This window comes from Poecile atricapillus, chromosome 1, assembly GCF_030490865.1.
Source record: "Poecile atricapillus isolate bPoeAtr1 chromosome 1, bPoeAtr1.hap1, whole genome shotgun sequence".
Taxonomy (NCBI): Eukaryota; Metazoa; Chordata; class Aves; order Passeriformes; family Paridae; genus Poecile; species Poecile atricapillus.
In genome coordinates, this window is record NC_081249.1 from 15,682,353 (window position 1) to 15,704,265 (window position 21,913).

The 21,913-nt window shown below is 37.7% G+C and overlaps 1 protein-coding gene across 2 annotated transcripts in view; it reads left to right on the forward strand.

Moving 5' to 3' along the window:
* The first annotated feature begins 7,778 nt into the window (after positions 1–7,778).
* ADGRG2 (adhesion G protein-coupled receptor G2) overlaps positions 7,779–21,913 on the forward strand; it is a 56,451-nt gene continuing 42,316 nt past the window's right edge. The window contains exons 1-2 of one of the 2 annotated variants that reach the window (XM_058864333.1): positions 7,779–7,883; positions 18,952–19,070. In XM_058864333.1, the coding sequence (XP_058720316.1) occupies positions 18,953–19,070 (118 nt within the window). In that variant the 5' untranslated portion in view covers positions 7,779–7,883; position 18,952. Of the gene's footprint in view, positions 7,884–8,341; positions 8,370–18,951; positions 19,071–21,913 lie in introns of those variants that run through there. The other variant, XM_058864340.1, reaches the window with a different exon arrangement.

Sequence of the window (21,913 nt, forward strand, 5' to 3'; positions counted from 1 at the left end):
GAGGAAAAAAAATAGATTCTACTGTATGAATTCAGACATCCATATTCTTGCATATTTTTTATTATGCTATGCTTTTATTCCATGGTATTCTTGGAGAACTGAGGGCCATTGTTAGATCCACCCAGGTCTGCTTCAAGCAACTTTCCTTATGCCAAGCTCAGCAATATTGCATCTTACTGAAGCAACTTCTAGGTGTCAGCAGACGTGATGATCTCAGCTGGTCATTGACTTTGGCAATATTATTTTCAGACATGTAACATAGTTGTCTTTTGTCCCTTTTATTTGTTTATTTGCTTTTGTGGCCATGGCCATGATAATTTTCTGACCCAAGAGTCCAGTATAATCAGCTGCATCTCCAACCCATTTCCATTTAAATACACCTTTCTGAAAAAAACCAGTACTAAATAAAACTCCTCTTAAGACCTCAGTGATTCTTTGGCAAAGAGATTAATAAAAATTGGAATTAAGAAGTTCCTGCTCAATACTTTGCTGGAGATAGAAAGGACCACTATAGGGTCTTTACTAAAAGGCAGGACAAATTTCTGACAACACTAGTAATGGGCAATTTGTGTCTTTGCAAAAATTAACCTATAATCAGTACAGTGACCAAAGGACGAGATAATTAAAAGAAAATAATTTATCACACAGAAAATATCCTAAATATAAAGTCATCGTCTTTCCAAAGGACAGGACTAAGTCCAATCTGACATCCAAAAGACAAATACAAAGAATGTATTTCATCTATGTTCAGAAGATTTCCACAGCACCTATTAATCACTCAAATAATACCTAAGTCCTCAAAACAGTGCGTAGACTTTCTTCAGACCTTTTGAACAGGAATGAACTATACCTGAAGTACAGATGCTATTACTTGGGATCTGTTCACATTGAATAAAGTAAACATTCAGGACCCTGATAAATTTTAATTTAATGTTGGAGTTAATATATCTTAGAAAATTATGTAACATCCAAATTTGTGGCAGAGTCATCCTAAATCTGTAAATTATAAAAGATAATTCACAAAAAAAAAAAAAACCACTAAGGAAACAACTCCCCTCCCCAAAATAAACCTCCCAGATAAGTTTAGGGACTACAGAAAGGTAACCCTGGCAAAACAAGGTTACCCAATGACACAGAATGTAATACTTCTGTTATAAAAACATGTTTTTTCAATTGAGTAACTCCAGTAGGAAAATCTGTTTTTAAAAAATAAAAACAAGTTTTATGAAATACTCATAACTTATAAAAATACAGTCCAAACTATTTGATGAGACAGGCATAGAAGACAAAAAGAAACATAAATTTTTTGGCACTTGAGGCTTTATGCTCTTCTTCTTAAATCTCAATTAAAGTTTGCTTAATAATTAATATTGATAATTATATTACCTAGTTAGAAGTGGATTTTCTGCACAGACATTCAGAATATCAATTAAATCACTACTAATGGCAGTGCTGAGGTTTATTAAAACTTCTGTGGTACACTTAGACAAAGATTTCTGGCACCACCACATGTTAGCATCACTGATAACATTTTAAAAGACTAACTAAAAATAATTTTAGTATCAAACAACAGATATATACAGAAAAAGGTTGAATATTATCTCTGTTCTATAGATGAAAAATCTAATTGCTGTCCACCATTTTATTGTCCCTTTCCATCAGACATACTAGTGTTTTCAATACATCCCAGGTGAAGATAAGCCATATGTTATGTGATGGCTCCTACCCTGCAGAGTATCTGCCTCCAACCACATGCAAGGCTTGTTGAAACAGTCAGCTTCTAGTAGGTTGTCTAGCTGCACATTGCCTGTGCAGCAAGTCCCAGAAGCTGTCACTTAATAGTACTTGAAATTCTAGTCTTCAACTCAGAAATCATTTACTGCACAGTCTACATGCACGAAAGTGTTTGGATAATTAGATGCTTCCTTTGTCTTAATCACCTGCAGAATACCAGTCAGGTTTGTGACTTCCATGTGTATATACTCCTGTGCCCTTGGCAGAGCAAAGGAGGAAGGTCTTTTCTGAAAAAAGTTTTTCAAACTCTGTTTTTCCTCCCAAGCATTTTTGTATGATTAAAAAGAAATTTTATTAAACAGATTTATGCTGGTGTAAAACCTAAGGCAGAGTGGATTAGCCGACCTTTTAAGAATTACTTTCCTCTCTTCCAAACTAGCAAAAGATTGAAAAATGGACAAGGTTGAAAAGGAAGTTGAAACTTCAGCAGGATGGTCCTTCAGAAGTACTGAAAAAGTTTCCAAAGGTCTCCCCAAACTCCCTGATTCAGCCACTCACAGTAAAATGGGCAGTAAAACACTGCAAAGCAAGGGAGTAAACTACAGAGTTAAACTTTAGAAGGAAATCCCCTCTCTTTTGATTCACCAAAAGCAGATTGCCTTTCTGAAAACATGATGGCATCTTACATTTTACTCTGCCTTTACACCATCCATCTCTTATTTTGCAGCTGACATATACATACTTTGTTTAAAAGATATAGCAAAGCCAAGAACAGAGTTAAGACAGGACAACTATGAACACGAATTTTCCTCTCAGGAAAAGAAGAAAAAAAAAAGTGTTGTCAGGGGTGAAAGGACTTGGCATGAAAGCTAAAATCCTTTCCCTAGTACGTGAAAGATACACATTGCAGACCATACAATGGAAAAGTGTTCTGTGATAAAAAAAAGACCCTTCTCTGTTGCTTTACCAGTTACACAGATGTAAGAATCAACAGGGGTATAGTAACTTCCTTGGCTTTATTTTAACAGTTCATGCTATGATAAAAGTCTTACTACACAAGAGCATTTCATGTGGAACCATTAGAATCAGTGTCAATTTTCAGAGGTTAACAGAGCTTTTTTTGTAAAATAAGTTTTAAAAAAAGAAAAGCAAAAATGTGAAATGTTCCCAGAACGAGAATTTGCCTGCCAAGATCCACAGAGACTTACTTTTTATGGACAAGTTACAACTCCTTTAAAATGTTTATTTAATGGAAATATAAATGTCAGTACAATTTAAAGAGAGTGAGTGCCATAAATAGAGAATTGAAAGGTTTAATTGTCCTTTCCAGGTGTTCTCCTCAGAATTGCTTTCCTTGGCAACCCTTCCTTGTAGTTTCCCATAATGTTGATTAGCACCTTGGTCTGGGCCTTTGGGTATGCGAGCCTTTCATCACCCTCAAATTTTTTACAATTTGAGGATCATTGCCCTTTGCTTGGCCAAAGGTGTATTTTATTCTAAGGGAAAGCAGAGTGTTAGCAGAAGTTCTTCTCACAGTGTGACAGACCAGCTGAGGCTGGAGAGGACCTCTGGGGATAGTCCAATCCAAACTCTTGCTCAGAGCAAGGGTTTCTGCAGCAGTTGCCCAGGACCATATCTGGACTTCTGCACACCTCCAAGGGTAGAGACTCCGCAACTCTCTGAGCAACCTGCTTCAGCATTCAATGACTCTCACCATAAAATACATTTTTTTTAATGTTTAAATGATATTTCCTGCATTTTAGTTTGTGCTCTGTTCATCTTTTAGTCCAGCAGGTAATAATGAAGGCTTTTAATTCCACAGAACGGAGTGTCGCATGAGAACATTTGCAGAGGGAGAAGTATTGAAGGCCTGGTCACCCAACAGAACAGAATACTCATCCTACTATTGTGTACAATCATTCACTTGTCATGTAACATATATGAAATTTTGGTAAAGAAAACAGTATCAAACTGTTTCAATCCTCTTTTGGCCTCAATACCTAACAAATTGCCTCGCTGTTTATCCTGTTTTGGAATGTAAATGCAATGGGGACAGTTAGCTGAAATACAGTCTGACAGGACATGGCTGTGTGTTTGCCAGCAGGACAGCCTGCAACATGGAATTCAGCGGTGCCAAATAACATGGTGAACATAACTATCAGTTTTCATCAGTAATGATACAAGTAGTGAAATGCATATTTCATTGGTGAGTTAGAAGTTAATCACAGAGACACCGTTGTTTTTATTATTACTATTTTAAAACCCTTCCTGGAGCTTCAGTAAGGAAGATACTACATATTTCCTTTTTTATTAAGAAACTACTACAGGCAAGAGGAAGTCTTACCCTGGGTTTTGTTCTTAGTATTTGACAACATATGTAAAATCACAACTGGATAGATTAAACCTCCTTATTTAATGATTATATATCTAAGAGATTTCTTTTATATATTGGCTCAGCTAACATTCAGCAAATACTGGGCTCATGGTACCCACACCTATATGCTACTTTCTGACAAAAGAATATTAATAAGTAGTTATTCTATTAGAATATTAGATAGGTGTATCTACTCCAAGGACTCTTTTGTATGATACAGATTGTTGTTCAGACACAAATTTTTACGATAGGCCGCTGTTTTGTACAAATCAAGCTCTCAACTTTGTGCCTAATATGTGCAGTTTTAAGATTAGGCTTTATATCCTCCTCCCTTGATACATTTAAATCCTTTCAGCATCACAGCAAGTTTATATCACTTCCTTATCCTGAAATTGCTCACTTGTTGTTTATGTCTCTGAAAGCAGAAAATAGACCAAAGGACTCATAGATAACTTCATTTAATCTCCAGTACTACCATCACTTAAAACCCCTAACAAATTTTTTACCTCAAGATCTGTAATTTACGTGACTGACGACTAGTACATGATATTATAGAACAGGAGTTATTTTCAGGAAGGAGTATATTTATATATGAAACAGAGAAGTGTAACCATTTTAACTGCTTTTTGTACCTTATCAGTTTCTGGAGTTCACAGAAATGTATCACATGGTAGAGAAGAAGACAGAATCCCACAAAATCTAGAGCCATGGAAATTCTCTCTTTTGCAATTAGATTTTACATAAAAGGTATTATATTAATGTGATTCATTGAAATAGTCAGTCTTCTAAATTTATGCTCGCTGGGGTCGACCATGTACACATCACATGGCAAAGCAACCTCCCAATCCTGCCCACTAAGAAATAGTGAGGTCTTGTCAAGCATCTTTTTGAAACAACAGCTTCAAACCTTCACATAATAAATGAAAAGGGAAACAGACCTTCTCCCACTACTTCCCCTCTCCTCTTTCTCTTGTCAGTTATGTATGTTTTTTCCCTACTAAGACATGAATTATATAATTAGAAGTAATTCTATTTGGAAATGTAAGTTATAAACATGAAATTAACACGTCACAGTAATGTCTTATTGCCCTAAGAAAAATATATACATAGACAAATATAGAGAAAGACTAGAGTTTAAAGTAGTAGTAGTAGTAGTAGTAGTAGTAGTAGTAGTAGTAGTAATAATAGTAGTAATAGTAATAATAATAATAAATCCCAAACCATTTAGAAAGAATAATGTGAAATTCTGGTTAAGATGAAGTTAATGGGAATTTAGTCACTGACTTTGTTGGAATTATTGTTGGGGTTTCTACATTCAATCTTGTTGAACACAGGTGAAAATAAAATGCTTCAGTTGTTAAACCCTTGAAATCCAGTATTGTCCCACCAGGAGAATGCATGGCCAGACTGGATATCAATAGCAGTTTATTGTATCTGTGCTCCCATTTTCTGGAGAGTCTTCCCAATAAAAAAAAAAATAATTTATTTAAGATGTTTTCATATGATCATTTTGTTTGTGGAGGGAAGATTAGACTCCTTTTCTTCAAGGAAGTATCATTTTCTTAAACCTGCATTTATCACCTGCTGTTCCTACTAAACCAGTGTTCAGTATTGCACAAGCACAATAAAGGAGGCATTGAGCAATCTGAATTAATGTAACTTTTTCTTTTTTTTTTTGCGTTTCTCAGAAACATGACAAAACTAGTAGGATTGAAAAGTTCTTTGTTACTCAATTATCTATGCTTGTTCCTCAGACCTGCTCAAGTCTGTGTGTTCTTGGGAAGTGCATAGAAGTTTGCCTTTGGCTTCCATGCAACACTGCCCAGATCCAGTGTAGTCCTAGGGCTGTATAGATGGCATAGACGGCAGCCAAGCAGAGCAATACAAACCCACTAGGAATTAAGTTCTTTACTTAGTTTTTAGGTCATAACAAATCAATTTGGTTTAGTTTCTCCATGTGTTACTGGACACCACCCAGCTGTATGCAATAGAAAGTTTAAATAAACAGAAATATAAATTGAGAGTTTTCCTTTTGTAAATTGCACAGTAATTTCTCCTAGTAAAGTATCTTGGTCTGAGTAGAAAAAGAATAAGTATTTTGAGGTAAAAATACTGCCTGCAATTACATTTCAGTGCTTGAAAATTCAGCAACTGGCTGATTTTTACCCACAGCATTGTATCAATTTGACAGAGGTGTTGGATAGACAGACTTCCATTTATCTGTACACCAGTAACTATTCACACAACGAGTAACACAGAAAGCTTCCCAATTCTGCACTAGCAATAGGTAAAGTGTCCAGGTGTAAGCTGGGCTTCAGTTTCCAGCCTCCTTGAGCCTTATAGCCTTTCTGAGGAGACATCAGTAAGCCACATTGGTAAAGCACACTGGATTTGTCAAAAGAGCACTTATGTAGAGTCATTAGACAAGTCTTTTCATAGACACATGATATTCTTATGCATCACACCCTTAGTACTAACTTTAGGACAATTTTTCTTTTCTTCCTCATTGACCTCATGAATCCAGATCGGAAGAGAAATAGTTATAATTCTCACAGGTGATTTAAGCTAGGAACAGATTTTATGGTCCTTAAGCCTTTGAGGAAGTGAAAGATACTCCACTAAGCAAGGCAGAGAAAGACAAATGCTTCCTGGTTTTGTTTCCTATGTGAGGAATTGCAAAAGCACTGGCCTTGTGTTCTTCTAGATGCCAGCTCCAAAGTACCCAAAGACACCACTGATCTAAGCAAAATGAAACAAGCCTCTTCATCTTACCCCCATTCCTTCTCTGCAAATATTTCTCTACAATACTATATTCATCATGTGGAGTCATCACACCTTGTATCCTAGGAAGACCTGCTGTCTTTGGAGGTACTAGAATTTGTCCCTGTCTTTTCTCCTCAGTAACACTGACATGAGTTGTCGCCTAAAGCTCCAGCCTTTCCCCTGGATGTGCTTTCTTCAGCTATGCCCTGCAGCCAGGCTTCTTTCTGTTTTTATCCGTGCCTAGGTACCAAACCTCCAGCCGACATGCAAAGAGCAGTTCCTAAACATTTGGTATAAAATGAATCATTGAAAATCCTGCCTTTTCAGAAGGAAATTTGCTTCATTCCAACGAATTGAAAAGTGGGAGAGCCACAGCTTCAGCTTTCTGCTGTCGTGATAGTGATCATTTACACTACCATTAATCTGAAGGGACTGAAGGTATGAATCCCATTCAAATGCAATGAAAGCTGCTAAATGTGCAAATTCTATGTTAACATTCGGGATTAATGTAGTTAAGTCTGTTTTAAAGGTGAAGTAAACTTTACAAGAGAGAAGGCTGGTTTAACCCTGAACACGTTGCCCACCAAGGAATGTGAAGCCGTTTATTCGCAGTGTTAATTCCCTCCCCCGAGTTGGTTGTATGCAGCCACCGAGTGTCCCCAAGCCTTGTTCCGGCGCAGCCGGCACTGCTCGCTGCCCTCGCCGGGCCGCCCTCACGCCCCAGCGCTGCCGCAGCGCCCGGGACCGCGCCCGCACCCGCGGGGCCGCCGGGCGGGAGGGGCCCGCCGGGAGCGGGCTTCCCTCGGCTTTTCGCAGCACCTCCCTCGACTGCCTCCGCCCCCCGTCCAGCGGCTGTACGAGCTGCCGGGGCCGCCGGAGCGCCTACTGTGCCCAGTGCTGAGCGAGCGACGCGGCGCGGGGGGACGGGACGGGACAGGACGAGACGGACGGTACAGGACAGGCAGGACGGGACGGGACAGGACGGACGGGACGGGCGGCCGCCCGGCGCCAGGTGAGTGGCTGCGGGCTCGCGGGCGCAGAGGCGGCCGGAGGCGGGGGGCTCCCGATCGGCAGCGCGGCGGCTGCGGGGATGGGAGTCACCCTGAGCCGGGTGGAGGTGAGCGGGGCCGGGCGGCAGAGGTGCGCGGCTCCCTTGGGATGGACTTTCCCGCCGACTCTTCCCGGAGGGACCAGCGAGGGTAGGGCGGGGGGGTCCCGCGGGGGTGGCAGTGGTGGGCGGAGGAGAGCGGGTCGGGGAGCTCCGACCTCCGCGGGCAAGTCCCGCGGCTCCCGCTTAGTCATGGGTCCTCCCCTGGAGGGGCCCGGCGGGTCCCGCCCGGCCCGGGGGAGCGCGGCCCGGGGGGCTGAGGGGGAGGTGCCGAGGGCGGGGCCGGGCCCGTTGGGACTCGCGCCCGGCCGGTGTGGGCCGAGGCCGCCGTGAGGGGCTGCGGGCAGCGCGGCCGGGATTCGTCCTGAGCAGAGCCGCGCTGCTCACCAGGTACAGCTCGCTGCTGCTGGTGGAAAGCTCTCTGTCAGCTTTCTAGCTGAAATGCTTAATCTGTCAACGGCGAGAAAGCATTTAGTAACGTGTTTAAATTGGCCGAAAAAGTGACTGGTTTTGGTAGAGTCGTTGGTGGGGTTTGAACGCGGTTTAGACGAAGAGACAGGGTAGTGTCCCGTTGGGGCAGTATTGCTAGACCGGGTCGGGGTTTGCTCTGGCACCTGTTTTCTGTGGGAACGGGTGCAAAAAATATCAGCCTAAAAGTTTTCCCTGCTTCTTTCGCATACATCCTGCAAGGAAACCCGTATTGCTGAAAGTGATGTCTTCAGAGTCATCTTTGGTCAACAATAATTATTTCGGTCGAGGGTTTTGTCTGGGGTTGTTTTTGTCGTGTTCGCTGACTGTGTACTGGAAGCATCCTTTCTTGACTGAATTTATTTTTGCTTTGGAAATTTACAGGTTTTGTCGTTTATGGTTAGTATTTGTAACAGTGCTGAACTCGTGCTCTTACTATGTTATTTTCTTGCATTGATTTATGTGGAAACGGGATAAATGCTAGTAAACTAGTTCAAAGTGCGCTTATCCAACCAATTAAACTTGTGATTTTGCAAACCTAGGCTGGTTTCAACTTACATGAAATCACAGAATTGGTAAGGTTGAGTGGAACCATAGTGGATCATCTGGGCCAACCTTCCTGCTCAAATCAGTTAGAGTAATGCTGAAGGTGTGTTGGAATGAAGGTGTGTTTAGCTCAACATGAGCTAAAATAGAGTTTACAACATCCAGATCTAAGAGATACTAATCCCAAACCAAATCAGTTGTGTCTTCAGTTCTGTCACTTGTACTGAAAAAGTAGATCTAGTATTTATGTGTCTACTCAGAACGTGTTCCTCCCTTTTTCTTGCATAGGCTAACAGTATACATCATCACTTAGAAGAGAACTGCACAAGCTGATACTCCTCTTCTTAAGCTTTCAACCTTAAGGGTGTTTCCAAGTGGAAAGCAGACTTCTGTAACCGTTTCCATGGGGGAAACAAGCAAAAGTTGTTCCTCTGCTAGATGGCCAGTAGTGTGCTTGTTGAATTAAACTAAAGAACAAAAAACATGTCTTTGCTTAGGAGGATCTCCAAGTACTTGTCTTCACTGAGGAAGCACATTTATAGTTTAATGATGAAGACAAATCTCTATTGAAGTGGAATTCTGTGAAAGAAGATGCAGGAAAGAAATTGCACATAAACAAAATTTGCTCAGATACAAATTGGGGCCACAAAATTTTCTACTTACACTGTAAGATAACATTATGTAATTTCTACTATGGTACCAAGTGAACTAGTGTTATTGGTATCTTTATTAATATTACTTTAGTATCCTGAGCTAATTCTATAGATCAAATGGAGTTTGTTAGGATGTTCTTTTTTCTTCAGTGCATTCCAAATTTAATGTTAAACTTCTGTTTCTAATACATTAGCAGAAGTTGGCTCCGATTAGGGCCAGTTGGAGAGAGATGAAGGACTAAATTCTCATTCTCAAGTTAATTACTCAGTTTATACAGTTCTTGTGCTGTGAGTGCTTTTAGTCAGGTCTTCCACTAGTAACTGTAGAGTGTTGGCAGATTGAGAAAGTTTGGGAGTTCATGAGAGAATAACTCTTGTTAAATTTGGACCATTTTTAGTTCCTAATATGTAATATGATCACTGGCCTTGGGAAATTCAGTTTAGCTTTAAAACTGACCACTACACTTGAGTTTTTTGTTTTCAGTGGAATATTAGATTAGATTATTTGAAGGCCAAAGTAAGGGTAGCTCATGCAAGTAATCTCATAGACTTCAGTGTAAGAATTAGCATGAATAAGTCATGTTACTTGGCCTGAAATGTTAGCTTTATGATAAATGATAAGTCTACTAGTAGTTTTGTATATCTAAGTTCAGTTAAAAGCTTTGCTCTTTTACAGATGCAAAGATTTAGAGAATATTCATTTGTTGGTAGCTTGTGAACATGAATGGAGTTGATCATTCTGTTTGTTAGACAGGTGCTCATTATAATGAGGGTCTTACTCCTTTCAGTCATAAATTCCTAGTGGAGTTTCAATTTGGAAAGGCTCTATAATTGCTCTATGAAAAAGGCTTGTATAACTATGTGGTAATTAATATGACTCAGTTGCTTGGAAGTTTTGCATTCCTTTTGTGACAAAATACCTTTGAAATTTATTGTTGTTCAGGATGGACAAAGGGTCTTTTGCAGCTGACAAAATCAAAGACAAAAAAAATCCATCTCAAACTCCTCCCTGCATGAGTCACATGGATTTGTCTTCAGCTGTGAGCTGAATATTTTGTTTTCCACAGGTATTCAACCTGTGAGTACTTCCTACATCAGGTTCAGGACAATTTTATTGCAGGTGTTATGCAGTGGAACTGATACAAGATTTCAGTAGTGTGTCTGGCAGTTCAAGTCCCAGACTCAGCATTTTCTGTCTTTCTTTTATTGATGAGTTCTGTGTCACAGAAATACAAATACTGTTTGACACAACAGTTGCTTTTCAGCTAGTGCCTTCTAAAAATTTTGTTGTTCTAGGTCCTCTTCTGCTGGCTGCTTACATATGGTGTTCTTTACAGCTCATAGAAAAAGTATAGTTATGATGATACAGTTATGATGATAACATGATTGGCTTATTTTTGTTTATTTTAAAAGAAAACTGATGAATGTCGCTTATACTAGATGAGACAGTAGGTAGAAAATAAATACTTTATAAAGTTCTTCAATCTACTTAAAATACTTTTTCAATCTATAGAATTTATAGAAAATTACTAGAATTTATCACAGTATTTCTGTTTTCTGAAATTTGCATGAGTACCTCAAGTGATGCCTTAGTTACCAAAAAAGAACAACCCCTCAAAAATTGAGCACTATTTGCTCATTTATGGTGTTCCTTAAAGGAATCATAAAGGAATCATTAAGGTCTAAGAGTTCCATCAGAAGGTTTCCCTGAAGTTGTCATGTTTGACAAGATGTGAGACTTTTAAAAATGATAGAATTAGAATGACAGGGAGTAATGTGATTATGATAATTGTGGAAATATTACTGTGCACACATAACAAAACTTATCTTCTTTTACTGATGCTTTTAGTGGTCAAGATATTGTCTTAGTAAGTCCCTTTCTTTAGAGAAAAAAGGACTGTGCCTCTGTGCCTGCATTTGTTAGACATTTGGGCATGCCTAATTGTGAATGCTGCTAAACTCCGTGTTTAAGTTCTAAGTTCCCAACCAGACTTTGAATACCTTTGTTTCTTTTGCACCGAATTAATTATGGGCATAAGCTAACTGAATGGGTTTCTGATGGACTTCATGTTTTGAAGTGACTTTGTTCCTCTGTTATTTACTCATAGCATAGTCCATGTTTTCATATAAGTTGGATTAAAAACGATTTTTTTTTTCACCCTCATCTATGTTTTGGCAAGTCAGCAATGTGGTGATTGTGATTTATTTTTGAGAAATCTAATCACTCTTTTACAGAGGTGGTGTTGGTGAAAAAAGCCATGTGTAGTTGTACAAAGGAAATTTTTTGAGCTGATACAATTGTGGGTGTGCGCACAGGAATGGTTCAGATTTAAATAAACTTTTCTGAAGTTGCTTTCAAGCCATCTACTCACCTATGTGATGACTTTCAAGTGTTCACGAATGTTTGCTATTGACTAACTTGCCTAACATGGGCAATGTTACCATCTCCTGTTCCTCTGCAGACACATTGACCCGCGAGGAGGAGAAATGCTAAAGGAAGCCCAGACTGCTGTTTGGGCCTAATTCTGTTTCCTAGAATGTCTTAATAGAGGTTCCCTAAATATTTACCCCATGTGGAGACTGAAGTGCCAACATGACTGTATTTCCTTAGGCTGTATGAGGTAGTGATGCCATGTTCTGTATCAGAATTTTAGTGGGACTTTGGAAGATGCTTGATTCAGTGCAGTCATCTTTTCAAACCGATGAGTTTTATTTCTATGGTACCTACTGTTAGTTTTGGTCATTGGGCTGTTGACTGAAAGAGTCTGATGGACTGTTTTAAACCACCTCCACCCCCCTCTTTCAACCAAAAACCTCCACCAAATATTGTGCTTAGCTTCCTGAGAAATTTTAATGGCTCCAACTGCAAGATCCAAGAGACCTGTTAAGTCCATAAAGTGAAGCTTAGGAAGAAATCACAGTACATTTCTTTTTTAGGGTGTTACTATTCAAGAGAGCTTGGAAAGAAGAGTGGGGAAGAAAAGTGTAAACTGAGCAGAAACAACTATTTACTTTTTATTTTCCTCCACTTACAGTAAGATGAAACTTTCAGAAGTTGCTCTTCTCTTTTTTAAGTAGGAAAATTGAAAGCATGAGCTGGACAGGCTTCTTTTTTGGCATGCCTGGTGCTCACCTGACTCCTCACAGCCTGCTTACATAGTTTACTGATTATGAATATTTGAGGTTTAGAAAAGTCATTGTCCTTCCTTCTTTCTCTCTGCATCAAGTCCTGTAGCTGAATACAAACATTTTTGGAATCTTTTTGTGTACTTTTATGTGCTTATATCTCTGTGTACCCTTTCTCGTGCTTTTATATTCCTCAAGGTACATGCATAGTATTCTTTTAATCTTTTCCAATGTGCCAGCGTTTGTGTGGTCTTCTACTCCACAGAACACATCTTGTTGTTTCCCCCCGCCATTAAATCTTCCATACCCCAAAGTATTAAGGGAAATGTAAACAACCTGTCTGAAATTGAAATAATCAGACTTGTGGCAAGTGTAACTACTTTTATTTCATGTCTGCTTGAAGTGCTTCATCAGTACCTTGTAAATTCTTTTAAGAGGAAACCTGCTCAGGCATTGTCAGTGAAGGGCTTTTTAGTTTGCTGTAGAATTAATAGAGGGCGTGGGTAAAACTGTGCTCTTGAGGGAATACACCATGCAGACAAGGATTTCCTGAATAGTGTAAAACTTTTATAAGAGCTACAGAGAGGCCACTTGCTCATCTCCCAGGTGTCAATTGGATGAGGAGGTGAAACATTTCCAGTCTGGGTAAGAGAGAACAAAACTTGCTTGTAATTGTCCCCTGTCCTATTTTGCACTGTATAGAGCACAAGTTACTGTGCAAGAGAATTAAGTCCCAAAAGTGCAGGTTTTTTGGCCGTAAGGTCCATAATGGAGAGCCATCCAATAGCACATTCCACTCCTGAATCTACTTACACAGGCCTAAGGGATTAAATTTGCGCTTTTACATGAATCTAAGGGAAAATCTGTGAGTTTAACTGAAGGCTTGCACAACTGAGCATTTATAAAATAAAAAATATTAAAAAGTCATTCTAATTCCAGTATCCTGCAACAGTTGAAAGGCTAAACAAAAGAATGTATTTCTCAGAGAGTTAATCCTCCAGTTCTCTGAAGAACTCAATCAGCGAACTATGAGTTTTGCAGATAACTGATGTCTGTGCTTAAATCAGCTTGCTGCTCTTGTAAGCCACTTATTAACAAGTAAAATGTTTAATATCTTTGAACAGTAAAGATTTATGTCAGGAGGAAGGTCCTTGAACTTGAACACATTACCATTACAGTCTTAGAAAAAGCTGGTGTTTTACATAAAGTATCTATATGAACACTGTGACTATACAGAATACAATTTTTACAGACATGATTAACACTGGAGAAAATTAATGAAAACCAAATTATTATCAGACAGTAATAATCCTATTACTGTTTTCTGGAAAAAGCGCATAAAAAACCCCCCATGGAATAATGGTTTAAACTCAGTGGTGCTACTTCTGCTGTTAAGTCAGTAAGTTCAGTATGTGCCAAAATTTACTGTGACACAAGAGTTTCCAACATAAGCGTCCTCCCTATTACATCTAAGTTGCTTCAGCCAAAATTTAAAAATAACATAAAAACTTTACGGTGTTTTGGTTCCAGTCTGGAAAATATAAGGAGTTGATGGAAGAAGTCTACAGTCTGATATTTCTGAAAGGAAAGACATCAAGAAGTTTTCATACCTGGGCAGTAGAATGTGTTTCTCTTCCTTGTTTTAGCCTTTTATCACCTGCTATAGACTTGAATAAGGCAGAACGTAACAGAAGAGCAGCCAGAAGCTTGCCATTCATTATTACCCTCCTCATCAGCAGTAGCTTCTATAAACTTGGATTTTTTTAAATTGAAATCCAAAATCTTAGTAGGGGATAAATACAGAAGACAGAATGAGACCCAAAGACTATGGATGAAATAAGTGTGGCTTGAACAAAGCAGTTTGAGGTGTAACAGTAGACAGCGTGATTGGAATGATTGCTTTGGGCCGTAATTTCCAACACAAGTTTGTGTAACCAGCTGTTCATGCATTGGCAATGAGAACCTGCTCTGGCTGAACTTAGCATAAAAGAACTTATAGTTTATTAAATGTTAAAGACTGCCAGTAAATATGTATTTTCAACAGGAATTGTGAAATTTGGATGTGAAATTTTTCCAAAAGTGATTTAACAAAATACATTACAGAACACAACTGCTGTATTTATGTTTTGCACTTTCTTCATCTTTAATCCTATGAAAATATATCTGCTGTACTACAAGGCAAGCTGTTGCTGAAGGTAAGTGCTAAATGTCTTTATATGTCACCTATGGGTGCACACTTGGAAAGTAGTAAAGTAAAATAGCAGGGCAAGAGCTAATTATTATTGATAGGAATACAGACTCTTTTTAATACCATCTTCCTATCTCTTTTTCCACTAACCTCTTTAATTTGCAAAGAGTGTGATATTAATGCAGAACTGCGACATGTATAACAGAGCAGACAAAAAGAAAGAAAATCCAATTTTTCAAGTATGTTTGTTCATTTGCTTTAAGAAAAGCACTGTCAATATATTTTGACTTTCAAATTAATAAGATGGTGTGAAATGTTGTGAGACCTGGGTACAAGGTTGTCATTGGTCAAAATAAGACACTCGTCATGGAGAGCGAACAGGACACAACAGATTTATGCCTGAACCTTTAATTTCTATTTTCTGAATTTTTGTTTTTTCTGCTGACCTTAAAGAAATGTTTTATATTGTCATTTATTTCAGACACTTAGCTCTTTGTAAATAAAAACCACTTAGTTGTTACTGAGAAAGTGAAGCCAGCTGGTTATATCTTTACCTGTAGTGTGTGCGTAGAATTCTTTCCCACACTTGGGTGGCTCAGTAACTGTTGTACTTAATTAGAAATGCTTGATATACACGTGAAATTTCTTCATCCTGCTGCAAAAACTATGCATAATTATGCTGGGCTCCCTGAGTCACACTGTATTCATCTATTTTGAAGAACAATACCAATGTTAATTTGAATACATGAGTAAATTAATAACAAATGAAAAGAAAACCTTATGCCTAATTCTCTAATGTCCACAACTATATATCTGCACTTACATTACTGTTCAGGGTAATTTAGAATAAAGATTTAGAATTCTAATATAAAAAAGGGCTTAAATAAGTTTAAGAAGAACATAATGGCCAAATGTTTTTAAATATATCATATGACCATTATTTGAATAGATATGGTGAAATTTTATTTCATATCTTGCTTTTTTTCTTAAAAAAATATACCAAATATAGCAGCATATTTTTCTTTAGTAGTGTCTAAACAACATTGCTGCAAAAAGAAAGGAACACAAATGTTATTTTCCCAACTCTTTTAATTGTATATTTTATCTGGACATTGGAACAAATCTTGCACTAGTGTAACTGTCCAAAGTCTGGCAAAAGTCAGTTGAGCTGTGACCATGTCAGTATTTAACTTTATACATTTATTCAGTTTCCTGCTATCTGGATTTTATTGCTTTGCCTGGGATCATTAATTTTCATTCATAGCTTTGAATAGTTTTGGAGTTCTTGATGTAACTGTGTTCAGTCAATAAGAAGCTCTGATTCTGTCCCTACTTGTCTGCCAGGCCCATATCTCAAAGTGAGAACGATGTCAAAAAACCCCAGTTGAGATAAAAACCTGAATGTATAGAAAGTATTTATTACAGCCTTTTGCTTAAACACTGGACAAATATTAGCAAAGCTCACTGTGAAATGCCAGAGTTAGAGGAAGGTCCATTCAAACTCCTCAGGGCTAGACTGCTCAGACAGGGCTGGAGTCAGTACCAGAAATTTCTTGGCTCCCATACTCATATTTAAACTTTTGTAACGCAGTTTTTATTTCTGGGGGATGGGACACTAACATCATTGTCTAATGAGCTCTGCCAAACAAAATAGAAGGCGTGCTTGGTGGTTCAGGAATAAACATCTGTCCTAGTCAGCTTAGTTCATGTCTATCTGATTGCAGGACTGAGGCTTAAGGAGAAAACCAAAATCAGAGAATTTAGGAGTGTTTTGAATCAGTTATCATATGTGACACAAAGCAAGCATTGCCTCATTACTTGCCAGCATCGATGGCTACACTTGTGGATGCCACTGAGTATTTTTGGGCTCCATCTCATTCACATTTCAACTCTTGGTGTCTAGGTAGTAGAGAAAAGGGATGCTGGAAGTTGGGTTTGTTTTGTTGGCTGAATGCATCACTATGGATGGATGGTATAGTGGACACAAGATTTCCCTATAAAATGGAATAATAGATACTATAGATATATACAGATATAATATGCAGCTTGATTTTGCTTGGAAGTGACCTAATTTGAGACTAGAGTGGGAAATGCAAGTAAGCAAAGAAACAGTTTTTGGATGAGCATCTATTTTAACCCTAGGAAGTTATATTGTAAATGCACAGTCCTTGAAGTTGTCAGATATATTTAAGCACAACAATTTTCATTATCACGTTCTTAGGATAATTAATTTAATTCTGCTACATAGGTTGCTGATAGAACATTTGTTAATACAAAGTTTTTAGGCATTCAGAGAAGCAAGCTGAGGACAAGTTTGAACATGTTTCCTGGGGATCTTTGAAAAGCTAGCCCACCATTGCCATTTCTTGCCTTTTTTTACTTGTTTTTGTTTGGTTTTGATCTGTTCCTGCATAGGATTGTGCATATTAGATATGACCATTGTTCTAGCATATGGTTTATTTTGTCAGCTTTTTTTTATTTTTTAGAAATATTTCATGTATAATTCTTGAAAACACTGGCAATGATGTTGCAGTGCTCTCAATTTTTAAAAAGCCTTTGCTATATGCTTTCTATGTTATGTTTTTATATGGTTATAATTTATTTGCTTGTATGTTTAATCAATTTCTAAAGTTTCAATTACTTATCAACTTCACTGTTTCTTAGTTTATTCCTGTGGCACTTCTCTTGCAGAATTCAGCCCATACTAACCATTGTTAATAAATACTTACATTTGTGTGAATGCTTGCAAAAAATTTACATTTTAGCCCTAATCTTAAAAAAAATTAAACTCCAGAAAGAGTTCACCATTTAACAGTGCCTGAAAAAAGGGGAAAAGAAGGGAAGCTACTTCTGCCTGACACAGCACAAGCAGAAGTACAGTGCAATTTGTGAGCAGTGTCAGTGCTAACCAATGCACTTGCACATGCACCCAACTTGTGATGGCCAAGTGAAACTTCTGGTGTCAGGCAGAGTGCTGTGATCTACCCTAAAGCTGATACATGGAAGATGCTCAATATGTAAAATCTACTGCTTTGTATGTTTTGAGAATCAGCTACAGAATAACATTCTACTATGTGTCTAAACTTTATTATTTAAGAATTAATGTGTGTAAAAAACACCTGAATGTTTCTTTCAGCATGCAAAATATTCAGATGCACCTTTTTTTGAAAAGATTTTAAAAAAATATTTTATAGAATGGTATCCCTTATAATAGGAGGCATATTCCTTTTCCTACACATTTTCTTTTGTTTTGTCGGTCACATTAAACAACAATCACTAGGAAGAAAAGTGGACAAACCAGGTTTTCATGATACTGTTCATGAACTTCATTCATGAGATGCTCAGTGATTTGTGGTGTTTGTCTCTCTCTTTCTCTTTCTTTTTTTTGCTTTTGTTTTGTATTTTTTTGTTTTGTTGGGTTTTTTGTTTGTTTGTTTTTGTTGGTTTTTTTTTTCAGTAGCTTCTTGCTTTGATAATGAGATGAGGATTGGGAATCAAAATCTTGCCTCTTAGTTCATAGTGTTGGTGTTAGTGTCACATGAGAGAACATGTGGGTAGCAGACTAAAGAGATGGTTTCTTACATACTTACTTATTAAAGCTTTTAGACAACTTCTCCATGCTTGCTCTGTCAGCTTGTGGTTGGTTTTTTTTGTTGTGTGCGAATCTTTTGGAGGGGTTTATTTGTTTTTCAAATGCTGAAAGTCGTATTTGTGCAAGGAGTCATGGCCATGCTCTGATGTATTTGTAGTCTTTGGAGAATTAGAGCTTGGATGAGGTGTTTTTTGGTTTTTTTTTTTTTTCAGCAAACATCTCTTTCTCCCTTAGTGTCTTGGCAATATACAGAGTATCCACACATTTCTGTGCAATATATACCCAATAGTATAACAGGGTTGAGAAGATTTATGCTCATGTTGGAAACATATTTTGTCATAATGTTCACACACCTACATGTTTCCTAGTCATTGTGGTTTATTTATCTATTTCTTCTAGAATGGTTGCCTGGGGAAAACAGCACTGCTGTGTTGGCAGAATACAGGATGTTTTCTTGAGATTCAGAATTGTTCAAGCAGTCCTTTTACTTCAGTTGTTCTTGGCTACAGCAAGCAAAGGTAAGAGAATTTTTTCCTGATTTGTCTAGTGTTGGTATTCCAAATAAATAACATTGGTCTTGATGAATAGGACTTTTGAATATATTCAAACAGGCAAGATTTTGCCTCTTGAAATCAAGAGGAAAAACTGTTCCTAACAAGGAATGAAACAGTTGGTGCTTAGCATTTTGAATGCTTTTTATGTTTTCATAAAAATCATTGGTAGTAATTTCTTCCAGGCAATGGATGAGGAGAGAACCAAAGCACAATTTGTAATAACAAGACAAATTATTCTATTGCTGGGGTTTTTTTGAGCTGGAAGTGGTACTATTTTCAAAACATGTTCCATCTTTTACACTGCTTTTAAAAAAACACCACAAGATCCTTTCAGCTTTGCTCTATTTAGGGTGTGTGTGTAGAACATCTCCTGCATTGATCTTGGTTGAAGATCTGAATATGGCTAAGGAAAAGGTAATAAGGTCCAAAACACGTAACAGAAATTACATACTTGAACTTGGAAGTTTATGCTCTTTATATAACAGTAAATGAGAAATAAATGCATAAGGTTCTTGTGGATAACTGACATGGTGAGGCTTTTGTGTTAGGTAAAGTAGAATAAAGTGAGGTAAAATAATTTGTGTTTTTTCATGGCTGTTCTGTAAACTGATAATTAGTCTGTTATTGCTTTGGACATTAGCTGATAAAGAGAGCAGCGCTTGTCATTCATAAAGTTTCCTTATGTCAATAGTGTGTAATGCATTTATCATGTTAATAATGTGCTTAGTGTATTAAAAAATCTGAGTGTTTTTTGCTGTGTACTTAATAGCTAGTTTCAGAAGCTGCTTTCTGTATCATGGCATGTTATTTTACTCTAGGTTGGAACTTCTTGCAGTTCACATTTACTGCCTGATTTTTTAAATTTAAGTATGCCTGCTTAACAACATAGTACAGCCAGTGAGGTTTCATAGGTTCAGACTAGACTAGTTTTGACTCTAATTCTCCAGTTACAGTAACTTTTACAAAATGTTTCTGTTGAGGCAGAATCTGAGATTCAGGTGATAAACCTGCTGCTAAGATGGAGAGGTGTTAACCTCTTGTACTTTAAATAGTAAAAAGGACAGAACTGCTCAGCAGATGGACAGATGTGTGATTGAAGAGTTTTGCCAGGGAAAATTCAACTGTATCTGAAGTTCTGAGAAAGCAAGCAAAGAGGGGTTTCATTTTTTACCCTTATATCACTTACAACTGTCAGTAATCATCAAGGAAAGCTAAATTAACACAAGAGTGTGTTTACATTTCACCCCTATTTTATTGGGATTTTTTGGTTTTAGGCTGTCAGCAGTTAGTACTGTCAGCAGCATCTCTACTCAGTTCTCTCCTCATCTGAGGTGCCAAAATACGTTTATGTTCTCCAACAAAATGTGAAGAGAGAAAAACTTCTTGGGTTTTTTTTTTTTATGCTCTGGATGTTGGATAATGTGGTGTTTATCCCCAGATAAACAAATAGAGCTGTGAATGAAAAGGAGGGATGAAATTGATTTTGGTGAAACATTTCTTAGATTCAGATTTCATAATGTTCAACAGAATCAAGTGAGTCACATGTAGAAAGTTTAGAGTTTTAGACTTTTAATAAAAACCAGCTATGAGCTCTAGATGGGATATGTGAGTATATAAGAGTCTTTTGACATCATTTTAATGGCCTGTAGCAAGCCAAACGTGTCACAGGTGGCAAACACTTGCAAGGAAGTTAATAACTATTGTTACTAGTTAAAAGCCAGATTGTGCAGACACGTAAACTTGTGACTGTATTTATTCAAGAGAATACCTGACTGTATTAGTGCTCAGCTGTACTCATCCAGTGGTTACTAGTAACATAAGGAAAATAACACTGGTTCTTACTTACTGAGAGAATCTGCTCCTGTAGGTCTAATTCTTAATACCTACAGTTGGCTATCTTTTCTAAAGATACTAGTTATCACTATCTAAAAATGTTTAGGAAAAAGAAAGAGATTAATTTTTTGGTTTATGTTGTCATTCTCAGAAAGTTAATTTTAAACTTTTGGAGGTATGTGCATATGTTTTCAGGATTTCTTTTAGGGCTTAAGAGAACATGCTTATTAAGTACATTACTTTTAGTGTTAGTGAGGGCAAAACCCCCAGGTTTTGCATCTCTGAGAGGTAAGTATAGTAAGAAGGAAAAATTTGCATTTCTGAAAAGGTTTATGTGCCCAAATACAGCAAAAGACATTGGAAAGTCATCCCATGATTACTGTTGAATGGAGTTTCCTTCGCTCCAAATTGTGGGATTTTTTTGATTTTTTTAATTACCATTATTTGTTTTTTTCTTAATTTTTCTTACTCTGCAGCTGTTTGAAGCATTCTTTCCACTATGCTCCTTTTTCTGTGCTGTGGTGATAAAGGTGTGTTCATGGCTGCTTTTCTGAATGTATTGTATCGTCTGCATGCAAGGAGACTACAGGAATGCCTCTGTCAGAGCACAGGCATTTCCAGCTCCTTGGTTCCATGGTCAAGGGTGGGTCACAGCCCACAGCCACCGCTGCTAGAGAAAATAAGTGATGATTAACAGATCTTCCAAAGGTTTTACTGTAATGTCATCTCCTGCTTACAATGTATCCACCCACATGTCAAGGAGACTTAGTCAAGATAATACTGATAATTAATTCCTAACGTAATGCTGTACTGCACTCACTTGGAACAACAAAGTGCATTTTCTGACTGTGATTATGATTATCTTTCTGCTTTTTCAGCATTCTTTGGGTAGATGAAGCATATTAAAATTTCCAGCCTTTCTTGTAACAATTCAGATAGTATTGGTATTTATTCTCTTAATTTTGGCATCCCTT